The 25485-nt window shown below is 40.7% G+C and overlaps 1 protein-coding gene across 2 annotated transcripts in view; it reads left to right on the top strand.

Moving 5' to 3' along the window:
* Positions 1-25485, top strand: part of TMEM132C (transmembrane protein 132C) — a gene marked incomplete at both ends in the record, with an annotated part of 160905 nt that overhangs the window by 124120 nt on the left and 11300 nt on the right. For both annotated transcript variants that reach the window (XM_080355361.1, XM_080355362.1), the window contains one exon: positions 16527-16670. In XM_080355361.1, the coding sequence (XP_080211487.1) occupies positions 16527-16670 (144 nt within the window). The remainder of the gene's footprint in view (positions 1-16526; positions 16671-25485) is intronic.

The following is a 25485-nucleotide window of genomic DNA, read 5'->3' as shown; positions in this document are numbered from 1 at the left end:
AGTATTAGTCCTCCAGTAGCAGGATCAACTCCCTCTGATTTAGTCCATCTCTAACTGTGGCTTGCATGAAATCCAGATATTTAAAGTGCTGAAGCATAAACCAAATATCAGGAGTCTAATGTGAGAGCTCTGGTCTGAATTTACTCCAAAATATATTTGTCACCATGGGAAGCCATGTAACTTGCTCATCTATGCATATTTCCTTTTCATAATAACATTAATACTGCATTTTCAGTGGGTCTTTGAGGCTTCATTCATCAGGCTCTATAATCCATTGATGACTTCTTAGAGGTAAATCAAAGCTGGAACTGCTCTCAGGCGTCGCTTAGAGGTTGTTGCTGCTGTGTCACAGCACACATGCTTGGAAGTTGGTCTTTTCTTCTCAGCTCTATCAGTAGATTTAAAAGAAAGATATAATCAGTTGCTACGCATCCGGCCTTTCTGCTGATGTTGTTTTGCATGTACCTTTCTTCACATTCAGAACTCAATGTATTGATGGTTCTGATGCAGAAGTCAGTGAATGGACATCTAAGGCGCAGAGCTGTGACAAGCAAACCTACTTTTTTTTCCATTTTTATGTATGCTTGCTTTCCTTTAAAACACAGATGATGGAAAATTTAGCTCCCAAAGCAATCTTTTTTATATACACCTTTATGTGTGCCATTCCCAAAGGGAAAGATTTCTTAAGGTATTTTATTGTAATGAAGTCCCTGCAATACCATTTGAAAGTATGGTCCTAAATAACTAGTATTTTCATTCCTGCGCAGTCTGTGGTTTCACGCCATACAGCTCTGTCTGCTTCAAGGTCACAGAAGTCCCGAATTCTCACTCCTGTTCATCTTTGAGTCTTGAATGAAGTGGGGGGCAGTAGACACGAAGCTTTCCAGGAGATAAAACCCCAGGCTGTATAAACACAGCAGTTTCCTGATTTGCTTCGCACAAACAAACAGACAGATAATCTGCATATCAGACTGCTCAGCTGACAGTTATTGTCTCAGATAATTATACTTAATGGTTGGACTTGATGATCCTAAAGGTCTTTTCCAACCTAAGGGATTCTGTGAATCACATCAAATAAACACTGTGAGTTGAAATAAATGTATTTGTTTTAAAACTATCATATTACTATTAGTAACGTTAACTGGGACAATGTAAATCAACTATGAAGCCCTAAATAATACCATGAAGCCAAGAGTTTTTGGAGTTCCGTTACAAGACCGAGTACGTTGTGTGAAAGATCAGTTACAATCTTCTGATGTCGAGGGAGAAGCAGAAACCCAGACCACTTATACATCTGCAATTTCCACCATGACAGGTTACAATTGTTTAAATGAGGATAACCTTCCCTCCTTTAGATTTATGGTGGATATAATTTCACTGAAGTTTGTATTATTGCTCTATATTTATACCAGATTAACTCAGGAGGCTGCGCACCTGCTTATAAATGGCCATGTCACATAGTGCGTTGGGCTGTGACTAGCAATGCGTATCGATTAATCTTATCCGTTAAGAATTGGCTTTTTTGTTGTCTGCCCATTGGGAAACAAAGGCAAAAAAAGGCTGAACTGTTGTTCATTGATCTCAGATTGGTCAAAAGATGCAGACAACACAAAGAATTCAAAATGGCTCAATTTAGCTGTGCCTTTTTAAGTCCCAGTCATCATTCCTACAACCCCTGCACTTTTGCTTCTAGCTTCTGTTTTCTTTACTACAATCACATTCAGTCCTACCTTGTGCAGGAAATGAGAATGGATCAATAAGGCTATCTCAGCTGGCTGGAATTAATTTTGCCATTGGATCGAGTTGTATGCCATTTTCTATGCAGCACATCAGTATGTGTAATTTCCTCTTCCAGCATCCCTCACATCTGACAAAGCTATTGAATGGATTACTTTGAGATTTTTAAAATGCTGATGAGACTCGGGGTCAGCTAGCTTCCAGGTTTTTAAAGTGTTCTGTAAAAGAGCTTCTCCATATAGAGAAATTTTGGGTTTCTTGGCTAATTTTCCTGCCCGTATTAGCGAGATATCAATATAAAGCTAAATATATATGCTTCCCAGCCTCAACAAAACATTGCAGAACAGTGAGAATGTGGAGCGAGACAGCCAGGGACTCAATTATTAGATGCTTAGTGTTGTGGTAATACCTAAATGCTCCCCACAAAGAAGAGTGTCTCACAGCACTAAATCCTGTACAGGCAAATGACAGGCAAGCAAGAATGCTCTAGAACATTCTCAGTCCACAAGCCAAGCTGATGAAAGCCAAGGTGCTTTCATGCTGATGTGCAGCATTGCAAGTTAGCCTGAGTGAAGTCCACGTTCTGCTGCAGGTAATTGTGGTTCATGGCATTGCATCGTGTAACGTGAAGTCTGGAGATTCTATTCTCATGATGTATTGGGCAGGATTTTGAGACTGTTTAAGTATTGGCTTAGGTTTGTGATGCTGCTCCATCAGAATAAGACATCTTAAATAACAGTTTATATTTGAAATGACAGCTGATTAAAATTCTGATTGTTTAACATAACCACATAGGCAATTTCACAGCTGCCACACACGTGTGAGCAGAGACCATGCAGAGATGTAATAATGAGCCAGCGGAAACTCGGATGATAGCGCTTCAGAAGGACTTTCCAGGGCTGTGTATTTGGATGCTGGAGCTGCTAAGGACTGTGTGCCAGGGCAGAGAAGCTCTTCTCACCAGGAGCTGGAGACCGTTTTCAGAGACTGATATTCTGCAGCTGAAACAGAACGGGAGTTTAAAGACAGAGAAGTTACTAATTTGTAGGACTGTAGTGTGCATTAAGGAATTCAGACTGACCAGCGTTCACTCATGAACAGCGATGGGAAGCAAATGCTGTGCCTGCTTCTGAGTCTGGAGAGAAAGGGAAAAGGAGATGGAAGAACATTGCACAGGTCTGTTCATGAGGTGCTGGCAGGGCTGGAAGGGGAATTGAACTCAGCAGTCTCGATTACTGGATTGCGCCCTCTTCTGTGGAAGTTAAACCACTAGTTTTCATCTAAAATAGTGCTCTCTCATTAGCCTTAGCTAACAATCAGTTGTCTTGGCTTAACTGATACAACGGTCAATGGTCCCCACCTTATGCCGTCACTTCAGAGCGATGCTGGGCTGAACAGCAGCTGCTGGAGCAGAGCCGGCGTGTTTGCAAACACAGCAGTTGCTCCGCCAGCGTGAGCATCCAGTGGGCTGGCTGTGACCCATGCCAGAAAACAGGAACGTTTCTCTTAATTGGCATCTGCTAATGATGATTTTCATCTGTTAAGAAAGTTTTAATATTTCTGGGGAATATCGCATTCTTGACAATCAGGTGAAATAGTCACCCAGCAGAATTATGAATTGTTCAGGCTGGACTTTAATTAATGAGGTCCTGAGGTGCTCCAGCTTAGACCATGAGACTATCTAGACAGCAAGGAGATGCTTTACTCTAATGGAAGATAATGAGTGAGCATGGGGAAAAAAAAATCATCAGGACTTTTATAAGTCTTGGTGTTATAATGAGCTACCCCAAGCATTAAAAATCCCAGCAACTTTTCACCTTCGGTTTGCTATTAGATGCGTGTTTGCCTTCCCCCGCTTTCAGTTTACAGTTCATTATCCAGCCAGACTCTCATCACCGCGGATGTTTGCCATGGAATTCATTATGAATCTGTACTTCAAACTCAGTAGTTGTGCTTGAGGGAGATAAACCGCTGAAGCCTTGGGCAGGGTTCAGAGCAGCGCTGGGGAGGAAGCCAGCCCGGCATTCTGGCCCTTTCCTTCCCTGTCTGCGCAGCAGCTGCTGGGAGGACATGGGGAGCAGCAGTGGCGATGGGTTGGATCTGTTCATCATCCCAGCATCAAAAGGGTACCGAGACTGTACCAAAGTTTGGGTACTAATAAAACTTACCTTGCTCCATTCATGAAGGTCTCTTTGCAATGCCCGAGCTCTCCAGCTGAAACACATACACTGGGTGAATTAACAGACAGAAAGCTCTGCAGGGTGGCAGTGGCCCCATTGCTGTGTTGGATGCTTTACAGAATGTTACTGGGTTATTTTTCCCCTCAGAACCAAATCATGCCCAATATTTAAAGCACCAGCACCATAGCGTGAGCATCAGCAAACCAGCGTGCTGGTAAGAGAGGGAAATTCAGCAAGCAAATGGAAACAAAAGGAACACTGACATTAATTTTAATCAGGTCCTAGTCATCGGATTTGTCCTTTGTATTTTTTTTGTCTAGCAAAGCTGATTGTCTTTCTGCAAGATTTGTTACCTCACAGAACAATACTAGAGGCTGTAATAATGTAATTTATTGCTGCAATTTGCTTTTGGAAATCCTCTGTTAGTGAAAAATAGCAACAGCACTGTTTTATTAATTACAGTAGTTGAATATTGAATGCTGACTGTCACTATCAGGATTAGCGACTGTGCTGTTCTCTGCTCTCCAAGGCCCTGTAGGACCAGAGCTGTGCATGTTTTGGAGGTTGTGAAATGAGTATTTGGATTAAACTAAATAAATGTAAAAAAAAAAATAATCAAGTTCACTGGGGAGTTCGAGAAAATGATAGATGGAAACATTAGTCTGTAAATTCAGCATTGAAAAACACACCAGTGTGTTACTGCACCACATAATGTGCTTACGTATATATATGGTATGGTTCTGCAGCATAGCCCATTTATCTATACCTTCCACCCCCAAACTGCTTTTGACAGTTCAAACATTCAGGTTCATTATTGAGTTTTACTCTCCATATACCATTCCAGGGAGAACTACTTTATCTCTTTTCTTCTTTAACTTAGAAAGTTTTTACCTTGGCGTAGCACTTTTATTTCCATTTGCATAAACCAGATTTTACCAGAACATAGCTGGGGAAAGAGTATGTGGATGAAATCCCCTCGTGTGACTAAAGGTGAATTCTCTTCTTTGTGTTCTGAGACAGCGCACAATGGAGTGAAACCCCAAAGGTTTGCTATAACCTCTTTGTGATCTTGAGCTCTCGTTTTGGAGAGCTAACAGAAGGCAGAAGGCCTCCCGCTGCAGATATTGTGTCAGCCCCAGAAACCAAAGCCATCAGTCTGAGACCTGGCCGTACTTTGGAATCATTCTGTATAGGGTACTACGTGCTCGCGTGCCAACATCGGGAAGTTTTGATACGACTTGAAACTTGGATGGAGCCAGCAGAGAAGACCGTGTTTCAGATTCTGGATGTGGGACAAAATGTCAGTGGCGAGCGGTGAAAAGCGAAGGCTGAAGCGGAGCTGCCAGCTGGCACGAGGTGTCCTGCGGCATATGTTTAAAGAATGCCTGGAAGCTTCAGGACCGAGCTTGGTGTGGCGATAAATAAGTCATTCGAGACTGAGTAATTCCTCCTCTTACCTCATTCAAATTGTGGACTACTCATTAAGCACTGGGAGACTCTGATATGCAAAAATAGGAATTGTCTGCTGGACTGGGAGCCACGTGTCTGGAGTTTGTTCTGCCTCTTTGGCAGCACTCAGGTCCACAGCAGTTTACTTGTCTTTAAAATGGAAACAGTAGTTAAAATTTCCTATGTTATAATGTTAGCATTTGCCTTACAGCATCATTACGTACTGCTGATTCTTTATAAAGGAAAATTCCCTGCTTAAACATGAATTCTAGTCTCCCCTGCTCAGTCCAGGCAATGTTAGTTTGGTCCTGAAGAGTGAAAATAAGAGTGAAGCAAGGTTTTTGGCTAGAGGTGATGTCTTTTATTAGGTCATCCAACAGAGCCGGAAAAAACAGACAAGCTTTCAAGCACACAAATCTTTTTTTCAAGCCTCTTCCAGTGTTGTAAGTTGCTGTGAGATGCTCAGATAGAGATAATAGTCACTGTGGTTGCTCCAGGTTATAGTAACAAATAAAATACTGCTTTAAAGAAATGGATTTGATCCCTTTGTCCTTCATATCACCAGCTTACGCAATGGTCATAGCGGGCTGTTTGCAGGATGCTTCTCCAGCCATGAGCCTCTAGCCAGTAGGATCTTGCAAAGCAACCCCTGGAGGCAAACTGTGTTTTAGCTTGAGTGAGGAGGAGATAATTCAATCTCTGATTATACATATTTTATACATTTACTTTGCTTCCTTCTACATTTGTGCCGGTTTTAGTTCCTGTATATTGTAAGACCCACCAGTCTACTAGCCATATATTTGGTCAATCATTTAATTTTTCTGTGTTACTTCTCTCATAGTTTTAACCGTACCAGGTTGCTGATGTCTGTGCAGTATCTGCTCTCATTAATGCAATAACCTTGTTCCTACCATCTGTCTGCTTCACTTTTGTGGACCTGCTATGAAGTCACTGAAATAAATAACCTTTTTGAAAAAGAAGAATAATCTAGGGGCAAGGACAGAAAATAATAATGAGTATTTTCTGCGTTTTTATTACTACTTTTTCACAGCAGTTCCGTAAGAATCTCTATTGCATCTTTGTTACAGATTTTACTTACTGAAAATTAAAGCTGTACAGCCAAAATGAGAAAAGAGCAAGTAGAAATTTTCTCTTGCTGATTTCAAAATAGGCGAAATTAAATGGAAAGAATTTAGCAGAAGCTGTACTATGGTTTAAATAGAGTTCTGACATCCACAAACTTGAGCCAAATGTTCCTATGCACTCCATGAACGAATACTGAGGACCTTAAGGAACCCATAGATGAGTATTGCATGTTAGAGGGAGAAAGTAACTCATTAATAATCCATATTTTCATTGACTGTAAAAGAGTTTCTACTTCTACTCTAAACAAATGGAGTAGGGACAGCAGCCTGTACAGAAGTATCTGTGAACATGAGACGCTCACTGTAAGGCTTATTTAAGCTCTTCTTAACTCCCATCATTCAGAAACTGTGTGAATGGATCTCAGCTTTACTGAAGCCACCGACAAAATGGATTTCAGTGGGGTCAGGTTTTAAAAAGTTATGTTTGCAAAATATTTACAGTAAGAAATATCTGAGATAGAAATGTCCTACAGATAAAATGAGAAGTACTGCCTCTGCCTGCCTATAATCAAGTATGTGGCTTCTGTTAGCAGAGAATGCCTCATAATCTTGTTTCCATTACAGTTGTGTATGTATTTGTGTGCATATACTCACATATATACATGTAGTGCGTAATTGTGTGTGCATCCGTGCATGTGTCCTAATATGCCTGTATATTTTCCGTCTCCAACTGCCTATTGATTACAGCTATTACAGCAATATTATTACAGATATATAGCCAACTATGTAACAAGGCCGCAGGTTTAATTGAAATGAACATGGGAAGGATTTCAAATTGCTAATGAAAATTGCCTTTTTACTACCAGCTGTATTCCCACGGTCGTCACAGACTGGAGACATCACCAGGGCTGTGCCGGTTCTGCTTAATGACGGAGTGAACCCAATTTAACTGGGGTTCCATTTCCAAATGCATTCAGACTCGTGAAAAAATAAAGTGAATGGCTGCCAGATCTTGAGGCCAGAAAATGCCCTTAAATTGACAAATTTCACATATTATTCTTTTTGCAACAAAAGAGAACTGTAAGCCATGAAATGATTTCAGCAAGAAGATATTATATCGCTCTATCCATGGCTGCCTAAGCATCCATGAACTATTCCATTATAAGATCACCAGGTGGCTATTGCCTTTCTCTCCCGTTCAGGCTTTACCAATATTCCCACTCCCGTCTGTGATAAACTTAATAGGAGCATTCAACAAGGAGAGGTGTTCATCATAGCTGAAGGCTTTCGCGGACAATTATTCCTTGGATGTTTGAGTAAATGAAAAGCTATTTTCATGATTAGAAAGGATAGAATGTGTTGCAGTTTCTGAGGCCATTTTATTGGCATCGCTTTTGGAATCCCCAACAAATATTTATCCTTTGCTGGGAATGTTGTGAGTAGCTGCAGTCACTGAACTAGTGCTCTTAATATGTTTGTCTCCTCTCTATTCTCCAAGCACGTGGTTATTTGTCTGAGCGTGCTTGTTAGATAAAAAATTGTATGTATGAGCTTGTATTGTAGCTGTTGTCATATGTCTACCAAACATGAAATATGTATAATTTATGCTCTGCATAAATGTATAAAAACATAAGTTTTCAAGAGAACTTAGGACAGTTAGTTTGTTGCTTGTATTCATCAGGTGTAAGTATATTCCTAAGTGTCTGTGAGTATACTTATATCTGTAAGTAGCAATGCTCTGAAACAGCAGTGAAGGTTCTCGAGTATGTGAGTCTCAGAATAAGGGCTTTTAAGCTGTCACTTCACAGCTTTTCATCTGTTTGCATTTCTGTGCTCTAAATAACCAATAATGATGCTGGAGCTGGAATATCTCAGGTAATCACTCACATTTCAACCCGTAACTACAATTTTTTGTCTCTAGATAATGTGTCTCCTATGTAAGTGCTTTCATTTCTAAGTCAATTTAGCAAAATGCTGAAAGTAAGGGATGAAATTTCACAAAGAGGAGCAGGTAGTTTCCTTTGTTACACATATATATCTTCAAAACAATCAGGGTTTTTGTTTCACTTATGTCTAAGTATAGAGAAATAAAATGTGGGCTTCTGCTTCCCATCTTCTCCAGGCACCTTTATGTCCTTATTCTATATTTTAAGTAATTATAGAAGGATGAAATGTGGGTTTCTGCTTCCCATCTCCTGCAGTTGTCCTTAAAACTTATTCTACATTTTAAGTGGTTCCAGAATAATTTCCTTTGAAGTCGTTTTCAGTTACAGACTCTTCCTTTACACTGCAGGAAATAGCATCTTTCTTTGAAAATATAGATTGGCTACTGGATCCTGACATATCTGGTCTAGTCAACAGGAAATCGAGACAGTTTTAGCATAATGCTTGTCTTTTTGGTGAGCTGTATCTAATTGAGTTTGGTGTCACAGCTCCTACAAAGCAGAGAGGCCCCCAGCCAGAGGCTCAGTCACTCTTGATACACATTGGTTATGATAGACACTTACAAAGATAAACTATGCACATTTACAGCCTTTAAGATGGTAAAGGACGACACAATCAAGCATGAAAATGTTCGGTTGATTTTATTTTGTGTCCTTATTAGTTTGCATTTTCCATCACCTTGGGGGTTAGATGATCTAATCGGATCATCTTGTCGGAGTAATTTAGGGTGGTAGGGAAGGCTTGAAGTTATTTCTTGAGGTCTTGATTCATTAAAGTGTAATACATTGTCATGTGTGAGCTCAGCACGTTACTCTGCCTGATTGTAGCAGTGGAACAGCTCTTGGAGCAGGTGGGAGGAAGGAGTTTTGGAGACTGTGCTCGCTCATCTGCAGCCTCGGAATCCATTGACACCTCTTCCCTTGCAGACAGTTTGCTGGTTGTTGCTGCTGGAAAATAAAATAGAAAGAAAACCAGTATACTTTAATATTTTTGAAGTGGTTTATTCAGCAGAAAACCAAAACCAAACTGTGTCAGATGGTGTGGGAATGATTTTTCTCATTCCTGGATCTGTTCAGAAAACAACAAGAATCAGTTATTCACCAAGATGTGCTGAAAATCGCTTGATCTATTTGCTCTTTTTTCCTCCTTGGTGTAGAAACAGTTTCTTATTATAGGCACTGCTCAGCATGTTGACATCCAGCTGTCATGTGGAGCCACAATGGGGTTACTTTTATACAAATAATAAGCACAGGGAGCACTGATATCCAGGCAGTGGAACTCTACTAGTAGAAATATTAATGGAAGCACTTGGATACTGATCCCACAAAAGAGAGAACATTAGATTTCTTAGTTAGTCTCAGTGCCTGTGGTAAACTATTAAAGCTCCAAAATCAAGTTTGGAATTGGCGTTGCGAACTGCGTATGGTAAACTTAGTATAAAAAATACAGTAAAGTAAATATTTACTTATGAAACAAATTTGTTAAAATAAATCTGAATGTGATTCTCAATTGTTCACAAGTGGAAGAAGCAACAGGACCGTCAGCCGTGTTATACCTTTCTGGACCTGCTGTGCTGTGTACCTATCTGTTGGCACTATGGACTTTAGAGTCATGGAATAATCTGGATTCCATCTGGATCCATGTTTGAATACTGAGAGGTGCTCTTAAGCAGGCAGTTTGCCCCCCCTTTGGTTGTAACGGCTTTACATTTCTTTTGCAATGTGATATTACTCAGCAAGTAGACATCCTCATGTTATAAACTGATTAATGAAGCAGAGCAGGATTTACATGTGATGGGCGAATAGCATTGGAATCAAGTGGAAAGAAAAGAGGAAACCAAAATTCAGCCAACAAAACTTGCCCTTCCCCACTGCCTGCCATGGAGCGCGTTTGCCCCAGGGAGGTCCTCAATCATGATGCAAACTCTTTGATCTATGGAAACAGTCCTGTTCTTCTGAAGTGTGTGCTAAGAATTCAAAAACAGAACATCAGCTTCTTTCCTTTCTCATCTATACTGTCTTTGAATGTGGAGTGCCAGAGAATCCAGTTGGCAGAAAGCACAATGTGTAATTTACTTTTAATTGTGGGATTATGTAGATGAACAGAGTCAGCTGCCTAACAATGTTATTTTGTTAATCAGCTGTAATCTTGGTAGTATTAATAACTCAAATCTACAACCGTCGTGTTACCAGACTTGCAAATCAGCGTAACGATTGTCTACAGTGCTGTGCATCGCGCTAACTAGGATGTCCTGAAAACTCGTGATGCATAACTTAGTGCTCATCAGTAGACTATTTATGGTGCTTGCAACTGGCGGGTGTGGAGTTTACTTTACATCTCCCTCATTTCCATCTTCTTCTCTTGTAAATGTGTTGCCAAGGTGTCAGTGTTGATCAAGGGTGATGGGTTGAGCAACAGTTGGAAGCACAGTACAGCTCCGGAGGTCTCCTGTGTAGGCATTGTCTCCATCGATTCAAGAGCTGTCAGCAGCATGCAAGGGCTTGCTGCTTCTCTCCTTTTTCCATAAGACAAATACTGGTTTGATTTTAAGGTAGACAGTGCCCAACTGCCTATTTTCCACAAACTCTTCCAAGAAACTTTCCTTGTAAATAAAAATATAATTGGCTTTTCTGTGTCACTCATTCAGGTTTACAGCATAGCTTTGGTACTCATGAGGTTGTGTATTTGCGTGAGGGAGAAGTCTTAATGCTAAGCTATGATTAACATCATTCTATGAGATTCCACTTACAGAATTTTCAGCCTGTAAACAGGACCATTCTCACGACCTCAGGCTCCCGTGGATTTCTCTTGATAACACCATCTAATCGGATTTAGAGTTTAATTAAACAGCTGTCACTTTGCTTCCTCATTCTGCCGCAATTTAGTGTTGAATTAGTTCCTAAATTAGTCATGGCTGAATGCTTGCCTTCTTACAGTTGAGAGGCTGGATGAACACTGGGTTTGCTCTTCAGCCAAATTCAAACAACTAAGGCTCGTATTCTGTATTCTTGGTCTTTGCACAGAGCTCCCACCGCCATCGGTGGAAGTTCCCTGACTGAAACGGGGCTGGAATAAAATGTGAGATTCCTGCAGCGTCAGCCATCGTGTTCCCTAACTTCAAATGACCGCGTGTGAGCAGACGCTTCTTCTCAGCTCTGGCTGGGATATATTAGCTGTATGGATGTTATTTTCCCTTTCTCATTTTTCTCAATACCGGTTCTTCTGAGTCTTCTGTGGAGCAGCACAACGAGCACAGTTGTGGAAGAAAATATTTAGACTGATACTACAGCTAGTGGACTTTATCCAGATTAACCCTAATGACACCAAGTATGAACACTATGAACAAAAGTGTCCTAAGTTAAAACTTACCAATACATTTTTAAAGTAATGTCTTGTGCACACATTTCAATGGATTACTTTTGAATACCTCCTTCGATTAGAGATGTATGTCTAATCACTAGAGTCTTCTTCTAACCATTAGAAGAACAAGAAAACATGTTCCTTAATGCTACTGTTTGTTGATAAGATACGTATGAATGGTAATGATTTCCTTTATACGCTGTATTCATTGAAGGGATGCCCTGGTAATGGGAAAGAACCATCTGAATTTGGGAGTTTGTGGGTAGTTCTTCATATAAGCAAACCAACTCTGCAGTGTCAGAGTCGGATGTTGTTGGGCTTTGGTCATTGTGCTGCAAAGACAGTTTGAGGCTTCCAGAGAAGTCCAGAGCTCGGATCTCCCTTCTGTCAATGAGAGTTGTATGTGTAGATCTCCATTTCAGCTTTGGAAATGACAACCCTTGTTGTTTTAGAGCTTGTAATACACTCACCGAAACTTCTTTCCAACGTGGATATTGCTGCTTACTCATAGCTCATCCTCTTCCTGCTTTTTCAATTTACTTTACACTACTTTCCCCATTTTTTAATTTATTGGGAACAAGTCCAAACATTGCTATCTGATGCTTTCAGTCTTTTACTACACAAAATAAATTTGATTTTAAAACTTTAGTTGCTGCCTGTGCAGAAAGTAGATTAGTTCTTGGGGGATTTTAAAAATTAAAGATTGTGGAAATGGCCAAAATATTGTGATTTTGAAAAGTGCCTACATTTTAAATAAGTTCTTAACCTCTCTGAAGGTTTCTTAGTAATCTTGTTTGTGTACTCCCAAATTAGCTTGCAAACAGAATAGCATATTGTGTTTAAAAATAAAACATAAAAATCACCACTTATACCAGCTATTTTATTTCCTATTCTGATGTGAGAACTATTGTTTTCTTAATTTACTTGACATAAAGATTCAACTACTATTTGTGCTTGTCAGCAGATAATCAAGGATGTTACAGGAGGTGGCAGAACGCAAGGGAGGCAGGTTGGGGTACAGGATTGGAGCCCCCGTGTCTGCGGTGCTCAGGGCTCAGGATTGCGGACAGACAGACAGACAGGGTTCTATTTAAGCTCCCTTTATTTTTATGATTTTCGGTTCAGCTTTTGAGGAGTTGTGGCCTTTGGATCCTTTCATACATTATTTAGAGTTTTCTGCCTAACCGCTTGTGTGTGGGTGCAGACAATGGGTCAATTCTCTGTTACATTAAAGCTTCGGGCTTTATTGCAGCAATATAAAGGAAACACAGAGGAGGCAGAAATTGTGCCAGAAGGCTGTTCCATTTCCAGGGATATGGGACATACCTTTTTCTATTTTAGTTCTGAAAAAAAAACCCAAACCCAGACAATAGAATCAAGAGTTGGTTCTTTGGGGTTTGTTTTGTTTTTTAATCACAGTTGAATAGCATAAGGCACTTACAGACTGAGCAAGGGAAGTGGCGGGTTTGAAAATTGCTTTTAACATAGTACGTAATATGTTAATTGCTTATATTTCAGTATTTCTTTGTGTAATATGGAAGAGTTTTGACTGCTTTGAGTGGGGATGAAACATGAAGGTTTCCAACTCTGCTCAAACCTGTAGCAGGGTGGCTGCCAACACTGAGGATCTCTGGTGATTGGAATTGTAGCAGCCATCAAGCTGGTTAGGTAATACCTACAATATGTTCCCATCTACTTTGTGTACATTATGAATTTGAAATTCCTGAAGTTCTTATTATGCTATGGAGAAGGGGTGGAAAATTTCAGTAGCCCTTTACCATGACAAACGATGCCTCTTACCATTTTTGGGGCACATGCATCTGTGAAGTAATTAATAAAAATAGATTCATTCAGACAGACGCTACTTCCTTTAATGAAACCATTAGCAAAGGGCAGAAGATTGAGGTTTCTAATTGCTGGTAATGTGCCAGTAGCCAGATTTTCCCTCTTCTCTCCAGAAAGGTCTTGGGGAATTTGAAAAGGTTTCTTAACCTTTGTAATAATGGCTTTATATCAGACCCACTTAGAATTCAGATGCACCAATAATGGCCTATTGGAAAGAGAGAAACAGAAGTGACAGATAATTACGTAACAACTGGTAGCTCAGTTCTGCACTATGTAGTGCAGAAGGCAGGAATATCAGTCACATTTGCCTATCAGGCTTTTCCATTTTAAAGGTGTAGATCATTTTATTTTGTCCAGTGAAGAAGGATCATATCATTTGTGACAAGTGAAGCAGAATAGAGTTATTCCAATAAGAGATATATACATTATTGTATTACCATTTAATTTTGAAAAAATGGAGACTACTAAGATACAAGGGTGGATGGAACCACAAGAGGTTGTGTGCTCCTTTCCTTTTCTACCTGACTCAAAGAATCTATGTTATTTCTGAATTATGTATAACCCATTCTTCAGAGATCTCTTAGGCTAGATTGTGCTTTTTCTTCTGCTCCAGACGACCTATTCCATCATTTCTCTATCATTATTATTACAATAAAGATTGCCCTAATGTCAAACGTATCTTCCTTGTTGCAGCTTAACCTCATTGCTTCAGGCTCTGTCCATGAACATGGAAAATAGGTTGTTCTTACTCATTTTTGGAAGACTTTTCAGTATCTGGAGACAGCACTTGGGGGCTTGGGTGGGTGAACAAGTGACTACCATGCTCCCAGCTGTGGGCTGGAGCTAAACCGTGACAGCATCCCATTTCTTAAACCCTATCTCCAACACCAGTTTAAATCCTGTTCTCTGGTGGTGTTACGATGCTGAATATTGGACTTCATGTTGAGACCACTGATTCCTCAGCACTGCAGGCATGAGCAAAGCTGAGCTGGAAGCAGTTCTAGTGACTCTCAGGCAGTTTGTTGCAAGTTAAAGCTGGATGGTGAATTTATTCTGCTGCTTGTGGCACCGAAGTTTCACCTCATTGCATAATCAGGTCTTTGTTTTTATCTTCTTGGCAGTGGCGCGGGGCTTGTTTCTTTTTTCTTACGTGTGTATGGGATTTTCTGGTTTGTCTTGAACTTCATCAGTTACTATTAAATACAAATACGAGTAAATCCCCAAGCCACAGAGTATGTTTTATATTTGAAACTCATTTCTATTTATGGGATTTCTCTTCCTCTGAACCTGTCCCTTTAAATTAGATTTCTCTATCACTAATACATATCAGTTGCTAAGGAAAAACTGGATCTGAGTAGAAAGGTTTCAAAGCAGAGCTGAGATAGCCTGAAAGGGCGTCCTGTCGTTTCTGCAAACTCTCTTGCTGCTCCTTTGCCCTGGAGTCCTTAGGTCACAGTGTTTAACACTCAGAGTCACCAAAAATAAGGCTTTAAGGGATTGAGGCAAAAGATTAATTTCAAAGAATGTACAGCACTTGCAGTAGCCAAACACACAGCAGAAAATGCGTTGAACCTGCTTTTTGGTGAACCTGTGTGGGTTATTTAACGCTTGTTGTTTTAAAAGCCTGTAGGCAGAAGAATAGCTGGGTTTGCTGCTGAGTTGTTTTCACAAATGTTGAGATCTGCTCCTTTGTGTCTGTTTCTGGACTTACCATAATACCAGTATATGGAAAGAAATACTTCTAGAACAAAAGAGTTTGAATGACAGAAGTTAAGCTCCAAAAGCCATGTATTATTTTTCACCAGAGCGCTTTGTTGCTCAGAAATGCTGGGTACCTGGTAGCATTTGTATGGGGGCTGCTGGGGGGCCTTAGACTTTCTAGTATCGTGATTATAAATCTGGTTCTGTTTGGGAAGCTTTGTTTTCATACATGCCATAGGAATTATTTAGGGTTCTTACTTTTCTAGAACAGTCAACATTCCTTTTTGAACTTTTTTTTTTACTTTGATGGGATTTCTTATGAAGCTGCAGGAGAACCTGAGAAATACGAAGTTGCAAGATGAAAAGACAATCCGATAGAGATTTCAAACTCAGTACACTTGAGTGCCCCGTTTCGTTGCTGCTGCCATCAGTGGCCGCCGTCCTCATGACTTCAGCGCTGAGGATTTTGCTGAATATTTTATTCACTTTATAGAATTGGAAGTTGAAAAGTTGGAGGAAACTCTTAAGTTCTTCCTGCATGGGAATCTTGGGAATAAAGTGATGCTGAAACAGTTCAGAAATGAAAAGAGTGAGCTTAGTCAATGATGCATTGAAAGGCTTTTATATGCCATGACCCAAGTTCAAACTTCAGATTTCCTTGTTATTTTGCCTGCAGTTAATAGCACCACTAACTCCTTCTGGATTCCTTACATTGCTTCATTGGCCATATCAAAAGAAATTAAAACACTCTTGAAACCATTCCAGATAGCAAGTTCACAGAGAGGCCCTGTCTTTGCAGTGTTCTTTGAATCTAAGCCCATTATTTTTACTCTCGAGGCTCTTACATCCTATCCCAAACATTGCCAATCAAATCCAGTTCAGTAAAAACTCTGAGCTCATGTTTTGGAAGGTATATATTGGGAAAAGCCCCACACTTAAAGTTAGGTCCTACCTGTGATGTGTGCCTGCCTGGACTGAATTGTGCTGCAGTCATTTTGCTCACTATTTAACAGTCTGCGATGCAGCTGTGTTTATTTAGCAGGTAAAATATAACCGGGGCTTTACTGCGTTTTACTAAGTTGCACCTATTTGAAGATGAGGTCAGACCGTTCACCGCTGAGAACTGATGCGTCTTTCTTGAGTATAACTCCAGTTGAAGAGCTGGAGCCTTTTGGAAATCTCCTGAGCTGTCTCTGAGCAGCCCTGTGCTTTGTTTTGTGTACAGGACACGGAAATTCTGAACACAGCGATTCTCACAGGGAAAACAGTGGCAGTGCCCATCAAAGTGGTGTCCATAGAGGAGAGCAGCGCTGTGACAGACATCTCGGAGTCGGTTGAGTGCAAATCCTCTGATGAAGACGTCATTAAAGTAAGTTCTTGCCATGTATTGGTTCTAAAATTTCATGTCTTTTTACACACAAAAGGATAATAGCCTGGGAACAAGCACTAAATCAACTCCTACAAATTAATGGTGCTACTGTTTCAGAAGAATAAGGAGGGGAATTTTTAGGAAGAGAGAGAGGGTAAGGGGCAACAGTACAGCCAACACACCAGGTTTAAGTAGAATTTCAGTGTTTTTATGCGTGTCCTGATTTTATAATGACTTTGTAATGTCACCTCAGTCCTCTGTGCACAGAGTTCCTTGCCTGCAAAGCCAGCTCTGATGTTAGCACTGCCTCTCCAGATGTTTCTCATCACCTTTCCAGCTGTGATTATCACCTCCACAGCTGCATCAGTGGAATGGATGGGAAGAATGTTCCCCAGCAACTGCAACGCGATGTCATCCTGCTCGACTTCACATGCTGCTGAGAGCTGTTTTGAATTAACAACCAGCTTCTGCACAGCAGTGCCTAGAAAGCATTCACAAGACCAGTCCATCAATTTAACACTAGCAGCTTAATGTCACACAGCAACAGACACCAGTGAGGTTGTATTATCTTAAGGCAACACAGCTATTTCTGCTGTGAATATGTAGTTAAAGCCCTGAAGGAAATTCACAGTTGTGCTCTGCATGGATCCCCTTGCACTTCCCACACAAGGACTTTCATGGTGCGTGGTCTTTGAACAGGGGGGATTTTACCCTTGGTCTGTAAGCATTTTCATATAGGGAATTTATTACATTATGCGATGTTACAGCATATAGTGCAGTGGGATTTGTGATGATACTCTTTAGGTGTCTTTAATATGCTATCAGCTCTCTTGGATGTAATGCCGCAGCGTTATACATTACAGGCACTTCAGTTTGTAGGTTCATGGAAAGCAATAAAACTCCTGTGAACTTGGAGAATCCAACAGTTTGCTGCACTATTGCTGAATTTATGTAGAAATTATACCAGTAACCGAGTAGGTGGGAAAAATAGTCATACTTTAAACTAATGAAACAATTCCAGAAGACTTGTACAGAAAGTTTTCTGCTGTCAGTGGATCCTCCAGAGCCAAACAAATCTCTCCGGTTTGCTGGAGCTTGAAGTGCTCCCATATATCAGATGCTTTGCAGAGTTTTTAATCTCAAAGAATCCCTCTTAACCTTTTTCCTAAGGTAGCCACCTAGCTACAAATCAAAGTGGAAGCTGGAATTTAGTTTAGGAATCATCCTGATTATAACCTTGTTGGAAACCACATTCCCGAGTAAGAAAACATACAGAATAGCATACAGAACAGGACTGCTGTGATCACCTAGATTAGTCATCTTGCTCAAACAGCTTACAAAGTTTCACCAAATAATTCCAGCCCCATGGGCATTTCTTCTTTCCAACAGCAAAAATGACAAGTGTTAAGTTCTTCCATTCAGAGGAAGACTCGGGTCAGGCAAAAAAATACATATCTGATGGGCATTTGTTACATATCACCAGATGATGCACAGAAAATGACAGCACAGTGACTTCCCAAGTAAAAATCCCTCTGCAAATATGACTTCTGGGTTTTATAGGTTTGGAGCATATCGAGCAAAAGAAATGATGTTCCCAAATCTTACAAAAAAAGAGAGTGTTCTTACAGAAATTGCAGTACAGGCTGGACTATTGCAGTTCTCCAACAATTTGTTTGGAAAGGAGGTTTTCTGAAAGCACCGTGTCCTTTGATTAGCACTTGGGACCCTGCTGTGCTCTGCTTTTCTACAGAAATAATGTATCTCCACTGAAAGGGATTCTTAAAATGGAGCCTGTTTGCACTATTGAAACATGTTTAAGTTGCTTCTAGAAGCGTCCCTGTCAAGCCAGTCTGAAGTTGAAGTGAAACAAATAACTGGAGGCTAACACACATTGGTTATTGGAATCGACTGGAAACATTTGTCAGGTGTAATTTCTTTCTCTTCAGAAGTGCTTTGAAATTGCTCAGATGAACAGAGAAACTATCTTCTGTATATTTAGAAATGTATGCAGAATCTCTAGAGCAATGCATCTGTGGCATGAGTGCTAACTGCTCTGGAACATACAGCTCGTTAGAATTCAGTGAAATGCTTTGAACAGAAAGGTTTTATCATCTCATCATAAAGGAAAAAGGGCTTGGGGTTTTTTGTTTGTTTGTTTTGTTTTTACATCTAGAATGTTCCATTTTCCAGGAACGCGGGTGTTGCTGTTGTCACTGGGAGCAGAAACAGGAATCTGACTTTTAAGAAGTCCCTTAGTGGTTGATAATGAACCGTGGGCTCTTGGTTTCATTGGAACTGATGAGTAGAGGGTGACATTAACCGCAGGTGAAGGCCACTGCAAAGATATTAGGCATTTCTGTTATGAGCTAAAATCCAGACAGAGCGTTAAATCTGGCTAGGGGGGTTTAGGTTGAGTGAAATGTTTATGAATTGAAATTAATTCTTACTAAATAGACACAAACGTTGAAATGTCTGCTGTTCATTTGTGAATCTGTTCAGTTGAAAGGCCAGTCTAGGTGCCGTGTAACACAACATGCAGGAACGTCCCCATTTGCCAGTAAGGAAGCCGACAGATGGACATATTCATAAGAGATACATAAATGTCTTCTAATTGCCCTCCTCCATACTTCTCATAGTCCTGTGATTTACTGGGGTCAATATACATACAGAAGGACTTCAGAGGAGCTTTAGAAAAATGAAGCTTTACCACGCTTGTCTGTCAGATGAAAACATGGCATATAGGGCAGCAATATGTGGAGCTTTCATGGCAGATGTTATATTGTTCAAGTCCACCACTCCAGAAAGTGCTTCAAAATCGTCTTCCAAGCTGCAAGATCAAGACCAGGACAGTAAATGGGAGAAATAACATTAGTCTTGTGACAGCTATAGGTGTGATGGGACGTTAAGCAGTTTTCTCCAGACCTTTTTGCGTAATACAGTCAGAAGAAATTATGGTTCTTTTCTCCTTTCCTTTTCTGCCAATAGCTGTAATTTACACATTCTGAATTTCTATATTGTAGATATACATGAAGTTAGAAAATGGCCCGCATTGTGGTGTTCTCAAATGCACAACTCCTGTTCAAAATGTGTAGCTGGAATTCAAAGTCCCTGCATTCACCCTGTGATCCTGCTTTGCCAAGCAGGATATTTGGGGCCATGCTGCATATATAGTCTGGCATCTCCCTAGTGAGTAGGAGCCGAACTCTCTGTTCAGACCCATTTTCAGAAATTACTTGACTCGAAAGTGCACAAAACAAGACAGATTTTGTTTTACGTGGTAATGCTGCTGCAGAGAGCTCCTGTGGCTCAGTGCAGCTACAGTTCAGCTTCAAAAGCTGGTCATTTGGGAGCAAATAGATGCCCTCCAGTCTCAGCTGGCATTTTGTGCCCCTTTTATTCTCTCAGTTCTGTCATAGTGAATGATATTTAGTTAGTTAAATGTACTGCTTCTGCTCTGCAATGCTGCCAGCAAAATCTTTGTAATGAGATTAGATAATGTACAGCCTTTTCCCTAAGAAATGCTCTCTAGCTTTGGGGGGTTTCTACTTGATTTTGCTAATCTGGCTGCTGATACTAAAAACACAGACCCTTCTCAACAGGGACAGTCCAAATTGCTTTTAAACTATGGCCCTAGTTTTACAAAGTTCTCCTCTTCTTCGGCTCCCGGGGCTCGATCCCTGTGTCATTAGCACAGGTTGCTGGGAACTTTGCCTGAGGACCCATCGCCAGGATTGAAACCATGTTGGGAATGCGGCAGCTGTTTATAACACAGAGCAGCACCAGCGCACAAGTTGAAAACTGTTTTAAGAGATACAGCAAGCAAAGAGGCTTAAATCAGTTATTACAGTGTAATACCTGCCCTGCTCCCTCATCATGGCTTCCAGAATGGGAGTAATAATTCCTGAACCATTTCAAGAAACTAATTCAATGCTTTTCTTTTGGTGGGTCACGGGTGAAACCATTTTCATGGTTTTCTTGCACATAATGTGAAAAGTCAAGCTTTTCATTTATTAAGATGGCAATCTTATCAGTGTTAAGTCTGCATTCCTGCATTTCCCATCGCCTACAACTGGAGCTGAGCTCAGCGTCTCGGGACCGAGGGCTGGCTCTGGCAATAGAGTCACACTAGCAATTAGCAACACCTTTAATGGACACTTCCATTTTAAAGGCTGCTCTCACAGTGTCACAAAGCTGTAAATATAATTCCAGAGATTATAAAAGAGCTCAAGTCTGAAGCTTTAGCTCTTTTCAGACTTAAACAGTTTAACATGAAAAAATGAATCGTGTGGGCCTTGAGACAGGTTCCGTTTTCCAGTAGTAGGTTGTTGATTATTCAGGATTACGCAGCCAGGCATTGAAATCCTTCTTATGGAGCAGTTGCCATTACCTAATGTTCATGTAGCACGGGATTTCCTTTATGTATAAAACCATAGTGTTTAATTGGAATCAAGGCTAGAGAGCTATACAGAGTCTCTCAAAACCTCTAGAATTTAATAAAGGATAATTGCCTTTCTACAGAGTATGTTATTAAAACAAACCTTAGAAGAAATTCTATAGCAAGGACATGAATATTACAAAATTCTAAAGGATTGTCCAAAAAGCTTGTGGAATGATTATTACCGTCTCATATTTTCTGTATATTATGTAAGTGTCAGTATTTTCCGTGGATAAGTCATTCTGGTGCTCTGTGCTCCTTAATGGAGTGAATCGCTTTGTTCACAAAGCTTGACCTCCATGAGCTTCAATTGCCCTTCTGGTATGTGATACTGAGCTGAAATACGAGGAGCGTCGTATATTTGAAAAGTGCTGAACATCACTATACTTTACTAATTATCCTGTGATTTTTTTTGTTGAAATTGAAATTCCTTTAAGAGATACTAGAAAAATCATTTTTCTCATGGAAGTGCTTTCATAAATATTTAAACATTTATGTAACCTCTGAATATTTTAACAACATTTACATTAGTATAACAGAAATGGGCAAATGGGTTTACACACTGAAATACAAGATTCTGAACCTGGTGAATACAAGCAGGACATCTACCATTATCATCTCATTTCTGTTCAGCCTTAAGGTTCTGAGCCTTTTTAAACCTCAGGGTGTTTAATTAAGGGAAAGCCACACAGACATCTACCTAGAAAATGGACAAATGCCTCACAAATTTGCAGTGTTCATAAACCTCATAGGAATGCTGTGTTAAAAACTTCTCTTTTTGTCCTTCAGAACTGTCCTCCAGAGACCTGTTGGAATGGGCTGATGTCTCCAGAGGTGAAAAATCAGCAGGACCATAAACAAGCTTAGACTGGGCTCACAGAGTCAGCACCACTCATTCCATTTTAGGTCTTACAGTTGTACTTTTCCCTCCTGTGTACAACAGATATGAAACCAAAGAGTGGTTTGAGTTCATCATCTTTTGAAAGATAGTGTATAGTTGACATGAAATATCATTTGTAAACTATCTTCCTCTGTCAGTAATTGATTGAAGATTTTGCAGCAATCTGTACTGGAATTTAACCCAGCAAAACGGGGATATTCTCACAGAAGGGTCAACAGCCCCTCAGTGGCTGCAGAGGCCAAGGCTGGACATTGTCACATCCTTCATGGTGACTCCAGGCAGCTCACGCTCCCTTCTTGCAGCTCTGCAATACAGAGCTCATCGTGGGATCGAGACCTTAATCTGAAAGGAGTGAGGAAAGGAAAACGTAGAGGTTTCACATTCAACTGGTAACAGGGCTGGGAATCTCCTTAATATTCACTGCAGCTAAGCTGTTCATTACCAGATACATTCACTCCCCAGATCACAAAGTCATATCGTGCCATAGGTGATGATTCAGGGGTGACTCTCTCTTGATTTCCAGGTAGTAGTTTTTTCCCCGTCGAGTCAATAAAATGTGATTTGTTGCAGAGAGAATCTATCCAAGTCACTTGGAAAGGCAGTGGCCTTTGTTACAAAAGGACACAAAAATATAATGCCAGTAAAAAGAAAGACAAAGAAGAAAGCTCTAGGGAATTGTGCTTAGCCCTGCCTTTTGCTGCCCAGCATCTTCACTTTAGTTTTAATCTGGAGAGAGAAGTTAGAGAAATAGAAAAAAGAAATTGGGGGAAAGTAGCTGAATGCAGCTTAATGAGTCAAACTACTGAAATAGCATCAGAAAGCTCTTTAAAATGCAAAACTTCTTGCTGATCTGCTACACAGAATGGGAAAAAAACAATCACTTGAAGGGGGTGGCTAAGCAGGCTTTCCCCTCATCATCTCTCACTTCTGATGCCAAAGATAAAAAGCACTTTCAGAGGGAAAATGCTTTTGTAGTAGAAGCAGAAATACCAGAGAAGATGAGAGACAGGTCACTGTTGACAGTCTGCAGCCTCTACTAGAAAATTCCGTAGACGCCGGTGGGCAGGAGCTTCCAGAAGCATCCAAACCCTGCGGGGAAATGAGGATTTCTGGAACCTGTGCCTGAATCTCTGCTGCAGGAAATCAGGGAAAAGGAACCTCCCTAACGCCAGTTCTGCTTTGGAGAGCTCCACGAACAGGTTGACTGTGATGTTATTTCCACCCGAGTTAATCTGAGCTAAGGGACTCTGTCGTTGTACCACATAACCCCTGACTGTTTCTTCTGTAGGGGGGGTGGGCGTCTGCTTAGCAAATCAGACCTTACACAAACTTGCTGATGTTGTGAATTGCAGCAGAATCGGTACATCTGGATTTGTTCTGAGGCTGGGAAATCCTTTTTGTTCGTTTTTTTAAGTGACACTGTGTGAGAGAAGGACAAAGCAAGCGAACCCACTTGGTGTCATTCTGCTCAGCCTGCTATAGCGAAGCTTACCTGAGATGTGTGGCTTACAGCAGCTGCAGACTATGGAATGGCTCTAGCCGAATATTTCTTGAGAAGGTCTATCCTTAATCCTGTACGGCTGGAGAACACACATGCATTATCAATCAGACACTGAGATACCATTCCCTTCTCCCTTTCATCCTCTGTATAGCGCTAGTTGGGAACTCTATTGCCTTTCTTTGTCAGAAGTGATCAGTGTTGCTTCAAGAATGGATACTTGAAAACACAATAGTTAAAATGCATACAATAATGTAATACAATATAAGCTTTTCTCCTCCTGTACTCGGTGTGTGCAACCTCTTTATCAGAAATTCAGGAGCAGAACAAAGAGCATGTGTAAGGACATTAGCAATGCTTGTACGTGGTGAAAAGAGTAATGTTTTTCTCAATGCAACTCATAAAGAGCTGCCACTATTGCTGATGCACGTCCAGTAATAAATATCCTGTAGCAATTTAAAGGCTCCGTGGTAGCTACAGCAGCCACCTCCTTAGGATGCTGTGTATATTTGTTTAGCCATTTGTTTGTTGCATACCCATGAAAGCATATAGCAGCTCTGCAAATACAGATGGAGATTGGATCTCAGCCCAGAACCATTTAGGAATTGCAGGTTTGCTACTATTGTTACCGCGGTTTTTTTCCTGACAGTCGCATTTGTTTTGTTACTGACAGCACTGGGCTTTAGATATTATTCAATCCTACATCTAGACCAGACCTGGTCACTCTGAAGCTGAGTATGTTATCAGAAATTTTTACCATCATGTGCTTGTGTTTTACTATGTGCATAAATAAGGATCTTGTACAACTAGCTCAGAACGTTCCTTCATTTGTTTCTGAGATCAACTCCATAGAAATGAATAGGATGGAATCAGTTTCTGGATGGCAATGGCTGCTGCTCCAAGCAGAATTAAATTAGGTCTTATTGATATGCCTCCCAAAAGCTTCTGCTCAAAGGAAGATAGGGCTAAAGAAAGAACAGCCTCTGAAGCTGCTTCGTCAGATGTTGCAGACACGGGGTCTTCTCTCTGGGCACACTCACTGCTTCCCATTTGGCTCGAGCAGTTGTTCTGTGCTCCACGTCTCTGTGCCCCAGGTCTCTGACCATTGCTGAGCAAGGCTCCCTGACTTGTGTTGTTTACACCCCTTTCTGGATTGCTGTTCACGTTCATATATGTAAAATCAGGGCATACCATTCATGGTGGTAAGGTGAAATCTCTGCCACCTTCAGACTTTTAAACCTGGCTTAGATGGTCTGAGGCAGAAACCTAAACAGACACATGGGTCTGGTGTTGTAGTATGTGGTACCGTTTTCAGTCAGCACAGCCCAGTTACTGCATAACCCTCTTAGGGAATGAGTCATAGAAATGCTTGCATTATGTTCTCTGAAGTTTCCTTTTGCAATCCTACCATCAGATATTTTGCCAGAATGTGAGCAGTGCCTAAACCTGACAGAGGATGCAGCGGGATGCGCACGTCAAACTGGGAACAATTTAGCTCCTGTGTCTGTGGTCACAGAGAGCATCCATCTGTTTGATTAGCCTGGGGACATGAGCATTTCCAGCTGATAATCCTCATTTGAATAAAATGGTATTGGGAATGGGAGTGGGGATAGAAGGGAGCAGATGATAATATAAATATATGTTCAGGTAGGGAGACACATTGCCGCCGCTAACGATGCTCATTATGGGTGATGAAATAGAATTCTGATGGGATGGAGCAAGAGTAGGAATTGAAGGGATCTGCTGGGTTTACTGTTAATTTCTGCAGACATACCAGCTCATTTAGTAATGTAACAGCTCCTGTTGCTAGCCACTTAATGTATGATTAATGTGCCGCAGGATTTCCCCAGACATTTATGACACCTTTAGGAATAGATATGACAATGACTTTATCACGTGCAGTCACTTCATACTATCTGCATCCCTCTTAATGATTTATATATTCAGGAGTGATTTTATCACTACTACTCAGTAATGTAAT

The sequence above is a fragment of the Nesoenas mayeri genome (genome assembly GCF_963082525.1).
Source record: "Nesoenas mayeri genome assembly, chromosome: 17".
Taxonomy (NCBI): domain Eukaryota; kingdom Metazoa; phylum Chordata; class Aves; order Columbiformes; family Columbidae; genus Nesoenas; species Nesoenas mayeri.
The sequence above is the reverse complement of the archived record's forward strand: the minus strand, read 5'-3'. Positions and strand labels throughout refer to the sequence as shown.